This window comes from Nelumbo nucifera, chromosome 6 (genome assembly GCF_055504915.1).
Source record: "Nelumbo nucifera cultivar China Antique chromosome 6, China Antique-T2T, whole genome shotgun sequence".
In the NCBI taxonomy this organism is placed as follows: Eukaryota; Viridiplantae; Streptophyta; class Magnoliopsida; order Proteales; family Nelumbonaceae; genus Nelumbo; species Nelumbo nucifera.
Window position 1 is genome coordinate 11167235 of NC_142654.1, and position 18345 is coordinate 11185579.

An 18345-nucleotide genomic window follows, 5' to 3' on the forward strand; every position below is an offset into this window, starting at 1 on the left:
GTAACACCGTTTACAAATACAAATTGCACCACATACAACATTTTGCACCAAACATATTTATATTTGCACTCTTTGCAAACTGAGCTAAAAAGGTTTAGGGTATGTTTTGGATCATAGCCTTAAATTTGCGGTCTTAACTTACACATAAGCACTATGTAGGCACTTTGACTTTCCGATTCTAAAATTATGCTTAATTGGGTATTTCAAATTCAAACATTTTTCCATCAGGTTGGGTTTTGTGCATATTTAGGGGTTCTAGAGGAAATACCTTTTGTAGCATTTCCTCCAACAGGAGTATTCTTCCACTTTGAGTGTCGTATGTGATGCTTATGTGTTCTACACTATAATAAACAATTGTGCAAGACACCTTATTTTCCCAATTTCCAATGTTAAGAACCAAGTATAAATATTGATACTTCAACATACCATCTTAGTGTGATTCAAAATATTATCAACTAAAGATAAAAATCCCCATAGAAAATTTTCTCCTCCATGGCTGTCTAGCTACACATAAATAGTTAATAACTTATGAGAGCTTGATTGCAGAACTATGTTCCTACAACACAAAACGGATATAAAATTCAAAAGCTTCTTTGAATGCATTAAGTGAAAATTATTGATTTTATGGTTTCACCATTGATTTGGGGGTAGGCTGGGCTGAAGAGCAGTGCAGTTTTTTTTTTTTTTTTTTTTTGTAAGTCCACTTTTTATTTTTAATAGCATGTTTATATTTTATTATAAAAAGTAGTTTTCACCTTCTCCATATTTAACTAGATCATGATTATTTCAAGTATCTGCAATTGGTGATCAAGAAGTTAATACCTTTCTTAGCAGATACATCATTGATAGAATTGCTCTGATGCTATGTAAAATCAGAGAAGGCTCAAAAGATTTCATTGATAGAATTGGAGAATTGCAATTACATACTCATCGACTGAAAAATCGTTATTCAGCTGAAACTCTATCCTAATTTATACTCTCTCATCCTTATCACAACAACCATTCAATGTTATTTCATTGCAATATTCCCTCTTAATATGCCCGAACTGAGTTGCAAACTGAAAGGCTTCTGATCCCCATAGAGTTTTTCGTTCAACAAACGGGCTAGCATACCTACTCCAAGCCTACTCTTTAATGTTAAAGTAGGGTTGACATGATATTGGAAACACACATGATACGGAAAAGAGCTTGCAGCCAATCAAAGACCATTCAGGTGGTATTCATCAAAATTTACGGGGGAGCTTTGATTGATCAAAATTATTCTACTACCATGGTAACATAGATTTTTCCTAAAAACAATCTTATATATACTATTATAAAATGGATACTTGCCTTGATTTTGATGCAGATCATAAAAATTAAATTTGATTATATCTTTACCCATAATTTATGCAAACATAAATAAAATAAATACAAAATATTTAAACTGTTATACACTTATATTTACCTCCCTTTCTTTGGCCGTCTTGGTAAATAGCCCAGTCCAGATCTTATACTAAGGCTCAGTTTGGACCAGACTTGCAGGTCCAGTGGCCCAGTTTGTGCTGGGAACCTACTTACCGGGTCTTGATGAGCCTGGAGGAACGCAATACCACTAGGTTCGAGCCTGGCCCATCCTTGCCAATTGAAGAATGGACAAGGGGATTCTTTCTCTCCCCCCCACCTCCCAAAAAAAAAAAAAAGAATATACATGGTTAATTTCTTGCTACATCATCACTACTACTTTACATTATATTAAACAAAATTTGACTATTTGTATTTGATTTCTCTTGTTTGTTGGTCATCTTGTTGAGTGCCTTCCAGATTAAGAATCCGTACTTTGAAACGCTCAAGTTTCAGTGAGGAATCCCTTCCTGATGAAGCTCTGGGTAAGGTCTGGGGAAGAATTTCAGGGCCTTTCTTGGTCAGTTTGGCTGAAGCTCTCATCATCAAATCCTGTAATCCTTCTTTAATGTGCTTCTTCTCCTCTTTGAGCTCAAGTAATAGTTTGTGGTTTCTTGGCATGGACGAAGCCGTTGCCTTGTCTCAGAAACATTCACGTTACAAGCTGCAGCAGGTTGAAGGAATTGATGATATGGGGTTCTCTCATCAGCTGCTTTGGAGTAGAACTGCGAATTGATATCACAACCACCATGCTCATGACTTGAGGTTTGAGAAGAGCTCATCAGCTCCTCCGATACCCACTCCTTGCAATCGCTTGACATATCTTATAAATTTTGGCAGAATAAAGAAGCAGATGAAACACTAGCTCGACAGTTCAAACAGCTTTGTCTGTCAGTGCTTTAGAAGGAGAGCTTGGGAAGGCAAACCGCAGCCAATTAGTATTACTCTCTGCGGAAATTAAACAAATAAAAGTGAAGAAACTACAATCGAAGCTAATCGGAGTACATTTGTATTGTTCAGGACTGTTTAGAACCATATATATACACCGGCCGAAAGAAAGAAGGTGATAGCCTGATAGGGTTACAATATTCAACAGCGCTAACAAATCAAAGTTCAAAGTTGGAATGAGGAAGTCGGAAGTATGAAAACAAGTTTCTGGGTTGGTTCGTGGAAGATTTAAGCCTTCTATATATTTGATTCGAGTTAGAAAGGTCCCCCCACCCTTATCTAGATATCTCGTTGGAGTTATGGATCCACAAGCTCCGCAATATTTGTGGTGACAAGTTACTCGATGTGCTTTCATCTCATTGACGAAAATGTCGTCCGTGGAATTTTATGACAGACAAGAAGTGTCCCTTGACAAAGTCAACAATCAATATAGGTGGGTGGTTGACAAAGTTTTCGATTCCTGAACATTCGTGTTAAATTAAGATTAAAGGTACGCATGGTATGCTTTGGTGCTACGTGGATATATAGTTAGCTGCTTTTCTCCATTAAATGAATTGAATGAAAGGCTAGCTCTATGGCCAATTCCATTTTCAAACAACCTTTCAGCACTCGGGGGTTTTCTACTCATTTTTTCTATCCATTCTTTATCTGCTGTGAATTGGAGCCACACATCGAGGTGTGGACTCCAATAATTCATTGCAGGTAGAGAGTGAATAGAAAAAGTGAGTAGGAAATGGGCTTCTTGAATAGTGAATAGGTTTACGTCTTTTCAGGTGAAAACTCATTGAAGCGTGGAGAAATACAAGTCCAGTCCACCCATATCTTGTGTTAAAATTTAATTAATTACAATCAAATTGATAGTAATTGCACATACCGTTTGGTTAAATAAACTTTGGTACCATCTCAACCGTTCAACTTATATAAAAATTTAAACTATGTTAATTAGTTAAAGTCTCTAATAGGTTTTTATTCTCTGACACATTCAACCAGCATTGAAAAAATTAGAGGAAACATCATTGAGATATATATATATATATATATATATATATATATATATATATATATGGGCAACACATGGTTGAGAGCCTCCTCAATCGATCGAAAGGGTATAAGCAACCAATCGCAAGTTTAGAAAGGGTATAAGCAGCCTGGTTCGTCTCATGCCTTTGAATATGCTTAACCGATCGAGACTGATGCAAAAGACAGGAACGACCTCCTGCAATTATTGGGCGCAAGCAAGTTAATGAGCCAAGGTGGAGTGGAACAAACCTCCAATAGCAGCTGGATCAGGATGAGTTACAAAGCGCCCCCTTCATGTAAAATGGGATTTTTAAATTGAGCAATTTGGATTAGAATAGAATATAATTAATCTAATTCATTGAATTTAAAATTTTGGATTCCAGATTGATATGGAACAATTTTTTTAATAAAACTAAACTAGAAATAACTAAAATTTTGTTTGTTATTAAAAAAAAAAAACTTAGAACCATGGTTTTAAGGCTTTGAGATGATTCACTACGACAGAGCCAAAACACTGGGCCTCGGTGCCTTGCCCCTATGCTAATAGGCTACATCATCTATTTTTAAGAGGCATATAAAAAGCACTAAAACTGAAAAATAAAAAGAAAAACTATTATAAACAAGTTATAACCACTCCCTAAAATTCAAGAAAACTTGATTATTCAGTTGTCTATAAATAAAACAAAACAATTTAAACCAAAAAATATTTCATAAATTTATTTTAACCCAAAAATATCTCATTTATTTTCTCTTACGAAATGTACATATGTTACTTTGTTAGAGTAGGGTTTCTTTCTGATGCCCTAATCTAATTACCTTCAAACAAAATACCCTTGTACGGACAATTTTTTCTTTATTAGGCCGACCAGCCGAAGGTAGATCCTTTTGCTAGTTTTAATTCTTCAACAGTTATAAATTAGGTTATAATGAAGAAAAATAAAATAGAATATAATCACATATGTAAATTAAGTAATGGTATTATTTTATTTATGCAAAAAAAGGTTATATATGTAAAATAAATTTGAAAAAGTATCATATTAAAAAAATATAATTTAATAGAAAGTAAATGTATAAATTAAATATGAAAAGAAAATTGTATTTGAAAATATATAAAGAAATTAGAAATAAATTTATTTTGTTTTATGAATAAACTATGAAATATTCAAATTAAATAAATAGATTATTTTATTCTAGTAAATTATGACCACAAAAGAAGTAAAAAATCAAATTCCAAAAACATATGATTAATTTTAAGACAACTAAATATCAATATAAACAGAAAACTTGATATATAATAAATAAATTGTATCCTTAAATGTATAAAATATTACAAATAATTTTAATATATGTATAGATTATTTAATTTAGATATAGAAGGTTATGAACATAAAACAAAAAAGAAAATAAAAATTAAAAAATATAAGATTCATGTTATATATATATATAACATAAAGCGTAACTTTGTTATAAAATAAATTGTGTGCATGTATATACATACATATATACATACATACATACATACATACATGCATGCATACATACATACATACATACATACATACATACATACATACATACATACATACATACATACATACATACATACATACATACATACATACATACATACATACATACATACATACATACATTGTATTTATATATAACATACAAAGTTAAAAACTAAAAAAAAAAATTATATTTATAATTTGAGGTTTACACCTCACCTTTTCGGCACATAGCAGCTATCTTGTCTTTGCCTTTAACCTTTTAAAAATTTGTTTGGAACTATGTATCACAAACAAAATAACTTTTATTGAGACTTGGGCCTATGACTCATCACCAAGCGATACAATGTTAAAACCAACTTCAATGATAGATACATATTAATTATTTTAGATATAAGCATAAAAATAAATGTTTAAGTATTATCAAATCAAATTGCAGTAAATCTATACTCAATCCATAAACAAAAATGTTTAAATAATTGATTTAATTGTAAACATATCAAATTCAGATCACCTTAATTGGGTAATATTCTGATTCAAATTCAATGTCAACAGACAAACAAGTCATGCCAATGTAAGTGAATAAAAACTTATTTAGAGACCTCACCTAATAGTTTAATCTTTTAAATTGAATTGTTCTTTAAGATGGTATTATAGCCTTTTTGACCAAGTCGTCTAGTTTCAATCCTTGTCACCCTCATTATAATTAAATAAATTTCATCAAAGTTATAGGTGGTCATGCGCTTGTTCATGCTTCAAACCCAATAAGCTTTTACATGAGGGGTCATGTTAAAAAATAAAAATCTATTTAAGTGACCTCACCTAACACAGCTTAAGCCTTTGTTCAACAATCATTAAAAACCAATTACCCATAAATACTAATTTATAACTGAAACTGTAATTTATGAAGCATGTTTCATGGATCCAGAAAAGCATCTAGACTGTAAATGTTGCATCCATGCATGTAAGAATTTTCCAAAAATGTGTAAGTACTTCTCTTAGGCGCAACCTTTATATATTATCGGTCTAAATTAGTGTGCAAGATTATAGCACTATGTTGTTTACATGGTACCAGTTAATTAATATAGATATAATAAACTACTGTAGAATCTGCGTTTATACTCCGCAATAATCTAGTGGTTTCATAAACTAATAGCCATTAATGGGGTCTAAGTATCAGGTAGTGTGCATTTAGTACTACGTACCTGTCTCTCTGGTCTCACTCCTTAATTAGGAGGACGAAAATAAGGATAAACGGTGAAGAAGGTCTGAGCCATGGTTAGGAGAAGAAGCACAACAGCAGCTACCGCTGAAATGAACGACCATGGAGTATCAAAATATGTATGCTTGAAGCTCGCCCAGTAGACATGCCAATTGTTGTAGTAATAGTGGTTCACGTCGTCGAACAGTTTGGTGAGGTAACAATCCTGAATGTCCAGCGTCGTATCTTTCCCTAGATTATTGAAGAAACCAACGACTTCTGCATCCGTTCCAAAGTAATTCTGAATAACATTATAATCACAAAGATATCCAACATCCTTGGTTGTGTCAATTAAGCAGTCCATTAGAGTTGCGTAAGTGGTGATGTGTGTGGTGCAGTACTTGTAGCATTGCTCAAAGGCGACGCAGTTGAGGATGAACGAGCTCATGAAATCATCCATTGTTATCTTGGGCATTTTTAAGACCCCATTTCTGAATTCCACATCCAGAAAACTACCTGTTTCCACTGATTTGAACTGGATTCCCGCCTTGCGGAGCTTTGTTACGCATTGAATCACCTGGGTTTTGGGTTTCTTCTTCTTCATCTGCTTTTGTTGAGATGCTGGGATGGCGACTTTGTTTTTCGGGGTGTCGTTCTTCAGCTTTTCTTCAGCTTCTGAGATGAAGCTTGAGCGGAATAAATCGAGTAGATGTTTTCCCTGGAGGTTGTTGAACTTGTCAATAACTACTTGATCGTTAAGTGTTCGACCTGCAGAGTCGAGGAATTCGAAGGCATAGTCAAAGAACAACAAGGCAAGTGTGACAAGGGAGAGACCAATATTTTCCTTTTCTGATAGATCAAACAAGCGTTGGAGAACAAAGAAGGGAAGTTGGTTCTCTAGCCTAAGTAGGTCTCTCAAGAGAAAAGGAAGCACCCATGACATGGCAAAGAGAGGGTCATTGGGGGAAGCTTTCACAGACTTCCCAACTATGCGAAAAAGCTCGATCGCAAAGCACCCATCCAATACCATCATCTCAACAAACTCATCGCTGTCGAGGTTAATGGTCTCTGAATAACACTTTCTTGCCTTCTCCTCTAATTTCTTCAGGTCAGTCAAGTAGTCTTCTAAGCTCCTTTGTGTTCGAGAAAGAAAGGAGCCTAAGAAGCGCCATTTGTGCTCTTCAATCATTTTCAGGTGTTCTTCGCCACGGTGGTAAGGGCCTATTGAGACAATAAGAGGTTGGTAGGCCTGCCCATTGATATCGATGAGGCTCTGAGGAACTCTAAAGATGCAACAGTCGCGGCTGCCGGCCAAACTGTTTAGAAGCTGCGGCGCTTGTAAGATCCTTTGTTGCAAGGAAGCTAATCTATCCTTGTTCACCTCCTCAGAAATAATATGAATGACATGCTGGTCTTTTCCTTCCTTTTCTTGGTTTTGCTCTCTTCCCATCTCAATTTTCTCCAACCTTTGTTCTTTCATTCGAAACCCATGGATCATCCATAGCTTGTCTATCTAGCTACCAACTCCAACGTGTACAACACTCTCTCATGAAAACCAACCAGCAGCCAATCCTCTTTGCTCCTTGGAATGGTAGATACAGTCATACAGGAACGGTGAACCATATTGCATATTGTAGAGCAATAAATTAGTTTTGTGGTTGTCGAATCATCTCCTAATCCTTCTCGCAGTGCAAATATTCAAGGATAAAGGAATTGGTCAGAATGAAATAGACATCCTATCAAGCCCTAGACCGTATTCGGCCATATATACAGAGAACAAATTAATGGAACTGTATTCGCCTAACCCCACTATCTGGGATTGTGCTATATTCTTCATCTACCTTGCTCAAGATAGTATTAGGTCGTGACCTCTTTAATTGGTCACCTACCAGTCTACATTTCATTTGCCACAAATACAGAGTACCAGAAAAGCATTCCATGGGCCAAAACCCGGCAGCTAACCCAAGTCAATTATATGTACTTGGAAGCCAAATATTTTAATTTCATGGTTGAAATCAATTATGAAGTGTGAAAAAGAGGGCTGTGTTTCGTAAGATGTGAATTTTAATTAGAACCAAGATGAATTTATATTTCAGTTCATTTTTCCAGTTGCTTGAATGCTTGGTAAGAAAAACTCTTTCTACGGAAACTAAATTTCTTTTTCCTGACAGCTTTACATTCAAAATAGGAGCAAAGTTTACTTTTAATATACTAAAATGTGCAGCTCTAGTGTGTTGTGGGTACATATGGGTAGAAAATCCAGGCTACTCAAAAAAAAAAAAAAAAAAGTAGAATCAAACTTTTGCACTCAAAGCTAGGTGAATGTAAAAATGGTAAATTCCAGTCTTGATATTTGTATTTATACCCATCACAATCAAATACAATACAAAATTATCGATGCACAATTGAACCAAGTTTACATTCTCATATTTTGACCAAATTTGTGTTTACATCGATATATATATAACAATGTTACCAAATGCAGCCTGTGGCACAAGCTTAAAATTTTCCCTTAAATTATTAAAAAGATCCGGATTTGCCCAAACGCAAAGCAGTTTATCAGCAATGCAATGTAAATTAGAATGGGCTGCGTTCAAACAAGACCATCTTGTTCATTTTGTATTCCAGATCCTATCTTATCACCATAACACTGTACAGCATGTCAACTAAGGCTCTGCTCATTTGCAGTGCAAATGGATCTGAATGCAAATGAGCAGAGTGAAGATTTTAGTTTACTTTTTATTTCAAGTTTTATCTTCTTTTGAAGGAGAGCATTTTGTACTTTAGGTAATGGTTTATAAAATTTTAAGATAGTGGCCCCTCCACTAGAGTAAACTTTAGGGCTTAAAAAAAGTTTTTCGTGTTTTCTTTGCTTAAGAAGAATTGCATTGAAGTACACTTTTAATTTAAAAATTTTAGGGATTTGGGTTCTCAATCAGGAACCTGTCTCCATCGGGGTCGGGGATTTATTTCAAAATCGGGATTGAGGATAAGGAGTATGGTCCCTGCCCCAAACCCGCCCCGTACAAAATAAAATCAGGAGGAAGGTGGTACAAATTTTGTGTCAATTTTTTAGGTGCAACCAAGAAACAAAAAGTGTAAATCTTGCGTCAAAGGTGCAAACAAATGCATACAAAATGGATGGCATCCATTTTCTTTTTTGGAAAATCAAAACCAAATATGTTGTCAAACACCCCCCTAGATTAAGATGTAGATGGATGGCATCCACTTACAAATGGATTTAAGCCCAATTTATTGACACGTGAATTTAGGAATGGGTTCGGGGTGGGGATCATATTCTCCATCCCTAATCCCAACTTTGAAACAAATCCCTATCTTCAATCCCATCAGGGATAAAAATGACCCTCCATCACCAATCCTTGATAGAGATGGGTACCCCATCCAGAACCCAAGTCTCTGAAATTTTTAAATTAAAATGTTTTTAGAAAATAGATTTACTTAAAATAACAGAAATACTTTAAAATATAAAAATGTTTTTAATATATTTTGGTATATATATAATATAAGCAATTATATATATATATATATGATAGGGAAAATTGTCATTCCTACATGAATTATATAGTATAGACCATAGAGTTCCAAAGTTGAACCCATAAGCAGGTGGATGACACATTTTTTCTTGGCTGAATGGAGTTATAATGGGGCTCACCTATTATTTTTCTCTGAAAAGAGGAAAGTTCAAGTGGGACCCATATATAATTTCAAGTGGGACTCACTTATATATTATTTTTGACATTTATTAATTATATATTAAATAATTTTATTTTATTTAGCGGTACCCACTTCAATTTTTCAATATTTTGAGTTTAATGGTGTTACATCAACATTTTTCTATTATCTTATTCATTATTTAACAGATTGTGAATAGTATTACTAACACAAGACGTTATCTACTTACGGTTGGCCTTTTCTTTGAAGTCTAGGGCAAAATTGCGTTTTTCAAATAATACAAGAGTTGTCAGAGCCATTAATTCTTATTATATATTAGGTAACTTATCAGTTTTGACTCCAAATGGCAATTTCATTAAACTGCTTAGGAATTAGAATCACATAAGAAACAAGTAAAGACCAAGTACAATTGTACAAGGTTTGGAAAGAGATAAAGCATGTCTTGCAAGTCTATGGAGTCCACATCTGCACCCCACATGAACGTCTCAGTATGCATTGGGAATATATCCCATACATGCCATTGGGAGATAGTTCCAATACACGGTTGGGATGTACTGTAGAGCGCACTCTATAGGGCATCAATGTGATCTCTAATCTATGAACAACCACTTATTACACCTTCTATTAACATGAAAAATTGAGTAGTGGGAGATTTGTGAAATGATATCTCTGCAATCATCAATGTGTTTATAATCTATTTTCCTCCAGATTGATAAATTTTAATACACTGTAATATTAAAATTTTGAATTATATATATATATATGCTTTAATATATTTAGGGTAAATTACTTGAATATACCATGTTGTATTTAGGGATGTCAAAGGTCAATTAAACGTGATGTCAAATGCATCATGTATTTATCGTAATTCCAATTTTGCCCCTCCTTAGTCCCTCTAGTTTCTTTGCAACGGGATTCCATCTCAACCAAGTCTGGTAATCGTCTCTGTTAGTCCACCGGGGCTTCCCACAATGGTATCTCTTATGGAAAGGGGTGTTCCCAACTTTATATGGCAGTTCAGGACTAGACTTCTTCATGGGCTCGGATAGCCAACAGGCTGTCCTGTGCTTTATTGGGCTTGGGCAATATTTTAGGCCTATGGGTTTGGGCTTTAAAATCAGATTTGACTATTTTCAGGCTAGGCTCGGGTTTTCTTAAATAAGTTCAACCAAAGCCCAAATCCAGCCTAATAATATTACATATAATAATAATATATTAATAATATATCATATTAATTTATTAAATTACACAAAGGTAAAACTTTTTATGCTCAACCCAGGCTTTGGGCTTTATATAAGGGCCAGGTTCAGATTCTGGAATAAACATTTTCTGTTAATTAATTTAGAGGCAAAACCTAACCCGGCCATGAACAGGTTTTGGTGTATTTAAGACTTAATTACAGTTCTACTTTATCTTGCGAAGCAAATCTATTCTGTAAGCTGCCTCTGACGCCATTTCCCGTATCCCTCTAATTTATGGCCTACTTGGAGTCTAACATTAACCGGTTCAAATTACGTAAGCGTTCAAGTATGATCACAACGTTTGTTTGTTTTCATTTTTTTTTTTTTTTGTGTGTGGAGCATGAAACTGAAGGAGGACAGACGGATTCACATCTGCACCCTACAAGAGGAAGCCCCACAATGCCCCAGCACATCCCCACCTTGTATTGGAAACATCTCCCAGTAACAGTGATGTCTCATCATCTCCCTACCTGTTATTGGGAGATATTCCCAATACAAGATGGGGATGTGCAGTGGGGCATTATGGGCTGCCCCCTTGTGGGGCGCAAATGTGAACTCAAGGACAGACCCCAGAGAGTATGTGTATCAGTTTGTGGTTGGTGGCATGGTTTTCAAAATCGGACCAGATCGGAAAAACCGAGAACCGGTCAAGTGATCGGTTTCATTTTTCCCTAAAACTGGGATTTCTAAAAAAACTATTGATTTTGGTCAGCAAGCCACTGACCCGGGCGATTAACCGTTCGAACGGTTTTGACTGGTTTTTATTTTCTTAATTTTTTTTTGTTTTTTTATCAGAACAGGCCGACCGTTCAACCTAGTAAGTGTACCCCTGACCAATTCGATGTCAATGTCGATTTTAAAAACCATCTTGGTGGTGGGAGAACGCAGAGAGAAAGGCCACCATCCTAGAATTTCACGAGAAGAAAGTATTAGTAGTTGGGGGTGGGAATTTAGGGATAAAAGTCTGTTTGGACCTTCTGCAACCATAACGCTAGGCCCATCTCTTGTGGTGAGTGATTCAGAATAATTAACCCATGGCTTTTACTATCGTTTTTTTTTCAACTTCCAAGTATTAATTTAAGCGAAACCCATTAGAGAATTTTGATTGTTTCTGCTTCCTATACTTTTCTGAAGCATATAAGCCAATTTCCTACTTTCTTGAACTCCTAATTAGCATGCAAGCCGAAACTGTAAAGAAACTTCGAAATTGATGAATACAGCAACACATCTCCCAGAATTTTTGAAATATTCGAGCAAAGCCCAATTCATCAATTTTCATAACTTGAGAGAGACTAAGTTTGACAAGATTTTTCACTTTTTACCCTTTTGGATGGTCACAGACTCACAGGTCTAAGGGTTCAAGGGTCAAACACTTAAAATGGTTTACAGTGATATTGACGACCTCCTATAACCTGTTTTACGTAAAATTAAAAAAAAGAACTGAACCGAGAACCAAAGAGCCGTTTTCAAATTTCACTGTAACACTGTTTACTGTTCAACTAGAACACAAACTCACAAAGGAAAAAAATCAATAAAAGAAATAAAAAAAAAACCGCCTGAAGCTCTGAACTGTTCAGTTGGTTTGAAGAATTATTTAGAGGAATTTAAGAGTGACGTTGTTTTTTTCTATAATTTTTTATTGTCAGTTTGTCATTGTGCACAACATAGATTGGAATTGTCTGACGCAACGTGGAAGCAATAAATCAGGCTGGCTATGCAAGTACTGGGCGAAAACAAGGCTTAGTAGAGAAGCCGATGAGAGCTATACGTGAATCTCTAGAAGAGAGAGAAAAGTTGGCGAAAAACTAAATGTCTATTAGCTTGGAAATAATTGTATTTATAATACATTAGGAAAATTGTAGAGTAACTAGGAAAGAAAAGTTGTAAGTGATCTAAACATCTAATCTTCTAGCGAGGATCGAAGTCTTTTGTGAGGTTGCCTCGATCTCCACCGTCCAATCTCCCTGGATCTATCCATGCATGGGTTATCCTGTCTTCTTGGAATTATCTTGAATCTTGAATCTTGGAATTATCCTTATCCTGCATGTGCCTCTTATCTGATGAGCTGTCGCCTAGATGATGTGATGGCCCTCCATCATTCTTTCCCACTTGGAAAGAACTCGACCCCGAGTCGTGACTGGAATATGCAAGTGTCATCTCTGGTAGGTAACGATGAAGGTCAACAACATTAAATGTCTTAGAGATACCCATATGATCTGGTAAGTCCACGACATAAGCATTGTCGTTGATTTTCTTCATGATCTTGTATGGACCGTACTTCCGAGGACATAACTTGTTATACTTTTCCACGGGAATCCGTTCCTTCCTCAAGAACACCATAACTTCATCACCAACGTCGAACACTTGGTGCCAACGATGCTTGTCTTCCGCCATCTTGTATTTTGCGTTGGTTTGCTCCAGTTTCTGCTTTAAGGCGTCTTGGACGGACTAGATCTGCTCTGCCAGCTGTTCTGCAGAGGCATTAGGTACTCTGGGTAACTTCACTAAGTCCAGTGCATGATTAGGAACCTTCATATAGACAATGAAAAACGGAGACCTACCTGTAGAGCTATGGACTGCATTATTGTAGGCGAACTCGGCTTGTGCTATGGCGAAATCCCACTGCTTCGGTCTCTCCCTACAGATACTGCGAATCAAATTACCAAGGGTTCGATTCACCACTACTGTCTGTCCGTCCGTCTACGGATGGGTTGTACTACTGAAATTCAATGAGGAGTCAAATAGCCTTGACAGGGTCATCCAAAAGTGACTTAGGAATCTCGTATGTCGGTCCGATGTGATAGTCTTAGGTACCCCGTGTAGATGGACAATTTCTCTGAAAAATAACTTGGCTGTCGCTGTTGCTTCCGTGGTCTTCTTGCATGGGAGGAAATGAGCCATATTTGAGAACCGGTCAACCACTACGAAGATGGAATCCATATTTCTGGGGGTTTTTGGCAAACCTAGCACAAAATCCATGGACAAGTCTTCCCAAATCGCAGTAGGAACAGGTAGAGGCATGTAGAAGTCAGTATTCTGGGCCTGTCCTTTGGCTGTCTAATAGATATAGCATCTATTCACAATAGTAGTCACATCCTTTCTTAATTTCAGCCAATAGGAACGCCCCTTGACTGCTTCAATTGTTTTGTCTCTTCCAAGGTGTCCTACCAATCCTCCCCCATGCAGATCCCTGATGATCTTTTTGCAGAGGAAGGTGCAAGGGATGCATAGTTGTTCCCCTTTCATGAGGAACCCATCATGAAGGTAAAAATCACCTATTGGCTATCGATTCATGCATTTTTCCCACGTCTGTTGGAAGTCCTCATCTTGGGCGTATAGGTCTTTCAAGCACTCGAAGCCCACAATTTCAACACTGAGAGTCTTGATGAGGGCGACACGTCTACTAAGAGCATCAACCACTGTATTTTGCTGCCCAGACTTATACATAATTTTGTATGGAAATTTATCAAGGAAAGCAGACCATCTTGCATGCAGATCACTCATCAACTGTTTTTGCTTACTGAGATACTTAAGAGCTTGGTGGTTGGTGTAAAGAACAAATTCTTTTGCAATTAAATAGTGTTCCCATGTTTTCAATGCTCTAACTACAGCATAGAATTCCTTGTCATAGGTGGACCACTTCTTCCTGACTTCACATAACTTTTCACTAAAGAAGGCAATGGGTATCTTTTCTTGGGACAATACAGCCCCTATGCCTACTCCATTGGCATCACATTCAACTTCAAATAGTTTAGCAAAACTTGGTAAGGCAAGGACAGGAGCAGTACATAACTTTTCTTTGATGAGGGCAAAACTCTGCTCTTGTTCTTTTCCCCATTGAAACTTTCATTTTTTCAAACACTCAGTGATGGGAGCTACAATACTACTAAAGTGCTTGATAAATCGCCTGTAGAAAGTTGCTAACCCATGGAAACGTCTTACATCTGTGACATTTGATGAGGTCGGCCACTCCCTAATGGCTTTCACTTTCTCTTCATCCACTTTGATTCCATCCTTACTTATAATGAATCCTAGGAACAACAAATTATCGCTCATGAAAGTGCATTTCTTTAAATTAGCATATAATTTGTTTTCCCTTAATGCTTTTAATACCTCCCTGATATGTCCCATGTGTTCAGTGATAGATTTGCTGTAAATCAAAATGTCATCAAAATATACCACCACAAATTTCCCAATAAAAGGACGCAGTACCTAATTCATTAGCCTCATGAAGGTGCTGGGGGCGTTGGTTAGTCCAAAGGGCATGACTAACCATTCGAACAGTCTATCTCTAGTTTTGAAGGTCGTATTCCATTCGTCTTCGGGACGGATTTTGATCTGATGGTACCCGCTCTTGAGATCGATTTTTGAAAATACTACAGCTCCATCAAGTTGATCTAGCATGTCGTCCAGCCTGGGAATGGGGACTTTTGTAGCCAATAGTGATTTTATTAATAGCTCTGCTGTCGACACACATCCTCCAACTTCCATCTTTTTTTGGTGTTAACAATGCTGGTACTGTGCAAGGACTCATACTGACTTGAATATGCCCCTTTTTCAACAATTCTTCTACCTTTTCCCGTAAGATTTCATTTTCTTTAGGACTCATCCTATAATGTGGTAGATTAGGTAGGCTAGCACCATGAACAAAATCAATATGATGTTGTATATCTCGCATGGGTGGGAGCTCTTTAGGTAACTCATCTAGAACTACATCATGGAACTCATCAAGTAGTCCATGCACTTCCACTGGAATTTTATTTTCTTCCAGTGTCTCATTCACACTTTCTCCCTTCACTACCAACAAGTGGACCTCGTGGGTATCCTTACATTCTTTTACAAATTCAGCGTGGTGATGTGTAATAGTAAGGAAATTTTTCTCATTTGTTTTTTGGGCCTTTGGGGTATTCTTTTCTGCCATAGGTAATAAGGTGTAACATACACCCTCTTTCTCGAGTTGGTAGGTATTCTTCCTACCCAGGTGTTTTGCATCTGTATCAAACTGGCAACGCCTCCCTAACAAAATATGGCAAGCATCCATATCTACAATATCACAATATACCTCATCAGAGTACTTACCAATGAAGAATGGGACCTTGCAGCGCTCCTCCACCCGTACGCCGCCGACATCATATGTTTTTCATATTTGGTCCAATTAAAACTAGAACTCAGATGATTATATTAATTTATTAGGGATAAACAAAATTGTATTTTTGCTAATATGGTAATTATTTTTTGTTTTCAAAAAGAAAACCAACCATGTTGTCCAAACACCCCCTTAATATATTCAAAGTCAAATTTGGACAAATAGAAACAATTTCAGCCCTTAAAAAAAAGGGCTCTAGATCATTCATAAAACTCTTATCTGTACTATATAATATTTGGTTTGTACCCAATTTAAAAGACAATGAAAGCATAACGGCATAACTCACAAATCTAAATTCATGTATTTTTTTCTTTTTAGTCCATATTTAAATTCATGTTTCAGTGAATTTCCATAATATAAAAGAATGATGAATATATATATAGAGAGAGAGAGAGACCATCATCATCATGCATGTCTCACATCAATTATATGGTCTCGTCTACATGAATCCTGTTTCTTCGTAACCTATTATAGAAAAAGAAGTACAATTTTTAATTAATATCTACACCAAAGTGGTAGTTAAATCAAAAATGAAGAATGCAAATTAAGAAGATTGCCGATAGTGCTGCTGGGAGGAATAATAACCGATCGAAGGAGATAAAAGAAGAGAAAGGAAGTTACGTGGAGATTACAATTTACAAAAGGGAAGGAGCACTACCACGTACGTTAGACGTCGCTCCAGAGTGTTAAATCCACGTGGCAATCAACGTCATCGAAATTTAGTCCATTCTGCATAGCTGGCGGAGTGAGAAGCATCCCTTCCGCCATGCTGTCAATCAGACCCGGCATATTAAACAAGGCCTCTTCATCCAAGAACGTCGTGGAAGGTTCTGGAACCTTCTTCGTTCTATTAATAACCATCTGAGGCAAGTAAGCAGATGAGGTGGATGAGGTGGTGCAAGCAGAAGCAGATTTCACAGGCCTGAAGGCTTCAGCAGCCTCCAGAGCTGCTATCTGTATGTCAGTAGCGGAGGATGATTTAGCACGAGGTAGAAGCCAGGCGGAGTCGAGGAAATTGAGCGGAGCTGACTTCCCTCTAAGAGCCAATGCCGCGACGTCATGAGCCCTGGCAGCCATTTCCGGGCAAGGGAAGGTGCCCAGCCAAATCCTCGACTTCTTGTTGGGCTCCCGCACTTCGCAAACCCACTTTCCGCCCTTCCTCTCCCTCACACCTCTGTAGATAGGGTGGCGCGTCTCTCGGAACTTCTTCCTACCGGCTTTTCTCTTGTGCCCCACCACCACAGCCGGCGTGCTCACCTCCGGTGGAGAGCGAGAGCTCGCATCGGAAGGCAGCTGTGTAGCATCTGCTGCTTCGCTGGAAGAAGAAGAAGAAGCGGAAGACTCCTCAATGTCCATGTAGAAGACCGAGCAAGAGCAAGTCTGAGGAGTTGCAGAAAAAAGCAGCACCGATGGGAGAAGACAAAAGGATAGTAGAGAAGACTTTATAGGCTTGACGTGAGTCGTGACGTTTGAAAGAGGAAGACTACTCTTACCATTTTATACGGAACGCACGCAGAAAAAACAAAAAAAGGGAAAAAAGCACGTGTGGAAGATTTAGTGCACGTGTTTAATGAATATGAAAATCGCACGTGAAAAGACTATGACAGACGGTGAGACGGAGAATAGAATAGACAGTTGTGGGCTCCGCCGCTCCGGGCTCCCACACCAGTCCAGTTAAATGCTTACGAGTTACGACACCATAATATGTGAACGCAAGATACTCCCGCTGCAAACACCAACTTCAATAGGAAGTCCTCACGTGAAACTGCAGTTTTAGCTCATGCTTCTCAATTAAAATTAAAAAAAAAAAAAAAAAAAAGTAGTAATGCAATCAAGAATTATTAGGCCCTGTTGTTTTTTATTTATATGGGTAAGCCTGTTATTCTAGGTAATTAAGTGTTTGCTCGGATAAACATGTTTTTAGTGTTGTTGTACACTAAATAGTGAGGTGAGAAGAAAAGAGCATTTACCAACATGATTAGTGGGTGGATAAGTGATTTGCCCAAGTGGAGGAAGGTATCACTTACCTGGCATTATGGTCAATTTATTGATTGTCTAACTTAATTACTTCCATTAAATATGGCTAAATGAATGATATATAAGAGTTTAATTGTAGTACATTTTTTAAACTAAAAAATTTTCACTGCATCAAAGCCATAAAAGTGATTATATCAAAGTCCATTTGGAGGAAATTGATGGAACAAT

General features: G+C 36.9%; 1 protein-coding gene and 1 pseudogene across 4 annotated transcripts; both read right to left on the reverse strand.

The window, feature by feature from the left end:
* Positions 1 to 1352: 1352 nt before the first annotated feature.
* On the reverse strand, positions 1353 to 7769 carry LOC104587784 (UPF0481 protein At3g47200). 3 transcript variants are annotated; one of them, XM_088889354.1, is made up of 2 exons: positions 6065 to 7769; positions 1353 to 2331 (listed from the first exon to the last, which is right to left on the reverse strand). In XM_088889354.1, the coding sequence occupies exon 1, from the start codon at positions 7556 to 7558 to the stop codon at positions 6086 to 6088; it is 1473 nt and encodes a 490-aa protein (XP_088745480.1). In that variant the 5' UTR covers positions 7559 to 7769; the 3' UTR covers positions 1353 to 2331; positions 6065 to 6085. The 3 variants fall into 3 exon arrangements, with proteins under 3 accessions (XP_088745480.1, XP_010243818.1, XP_010243811.1); XM_010245516.3 differs by having other exon boundaries at positions 1353 to 3547; XM_010245509.3 differs by having other exon boundaries at positions 1353 to 3641.
* A 5128-nt stretch (positions 7770 to 12897) lies between these two features.
* LOC104587800 (dehydration-responsive element-binding protein 1B pseudogene) lies at positions 12898 to 18052 on the reverse strand (annotated as a pseudogene). The gene is made up of 2 exons (XR_016077646.1): positions 16799 to 18052; positions 12898 to 16605 (listed from the first exon to the last, which is right to left on the reverse strand). The product of XR_016077646.1 is annotated as a dehydration-responsive element-binding protein 1B pseudogene (transcript).
* Positions 18053 to 18345: the final 293 nt, after the last annotated feature.

Excerpts from the sequence above, each read along its gene's own strand:
- LOC104587784 (XM_088889354.1), bottom strand. The coding sequence starts at position 7,558 with ATGATCCATGGGTTTCGAATGAAAGAACAAAGGTTGGAGAAAATTGAG.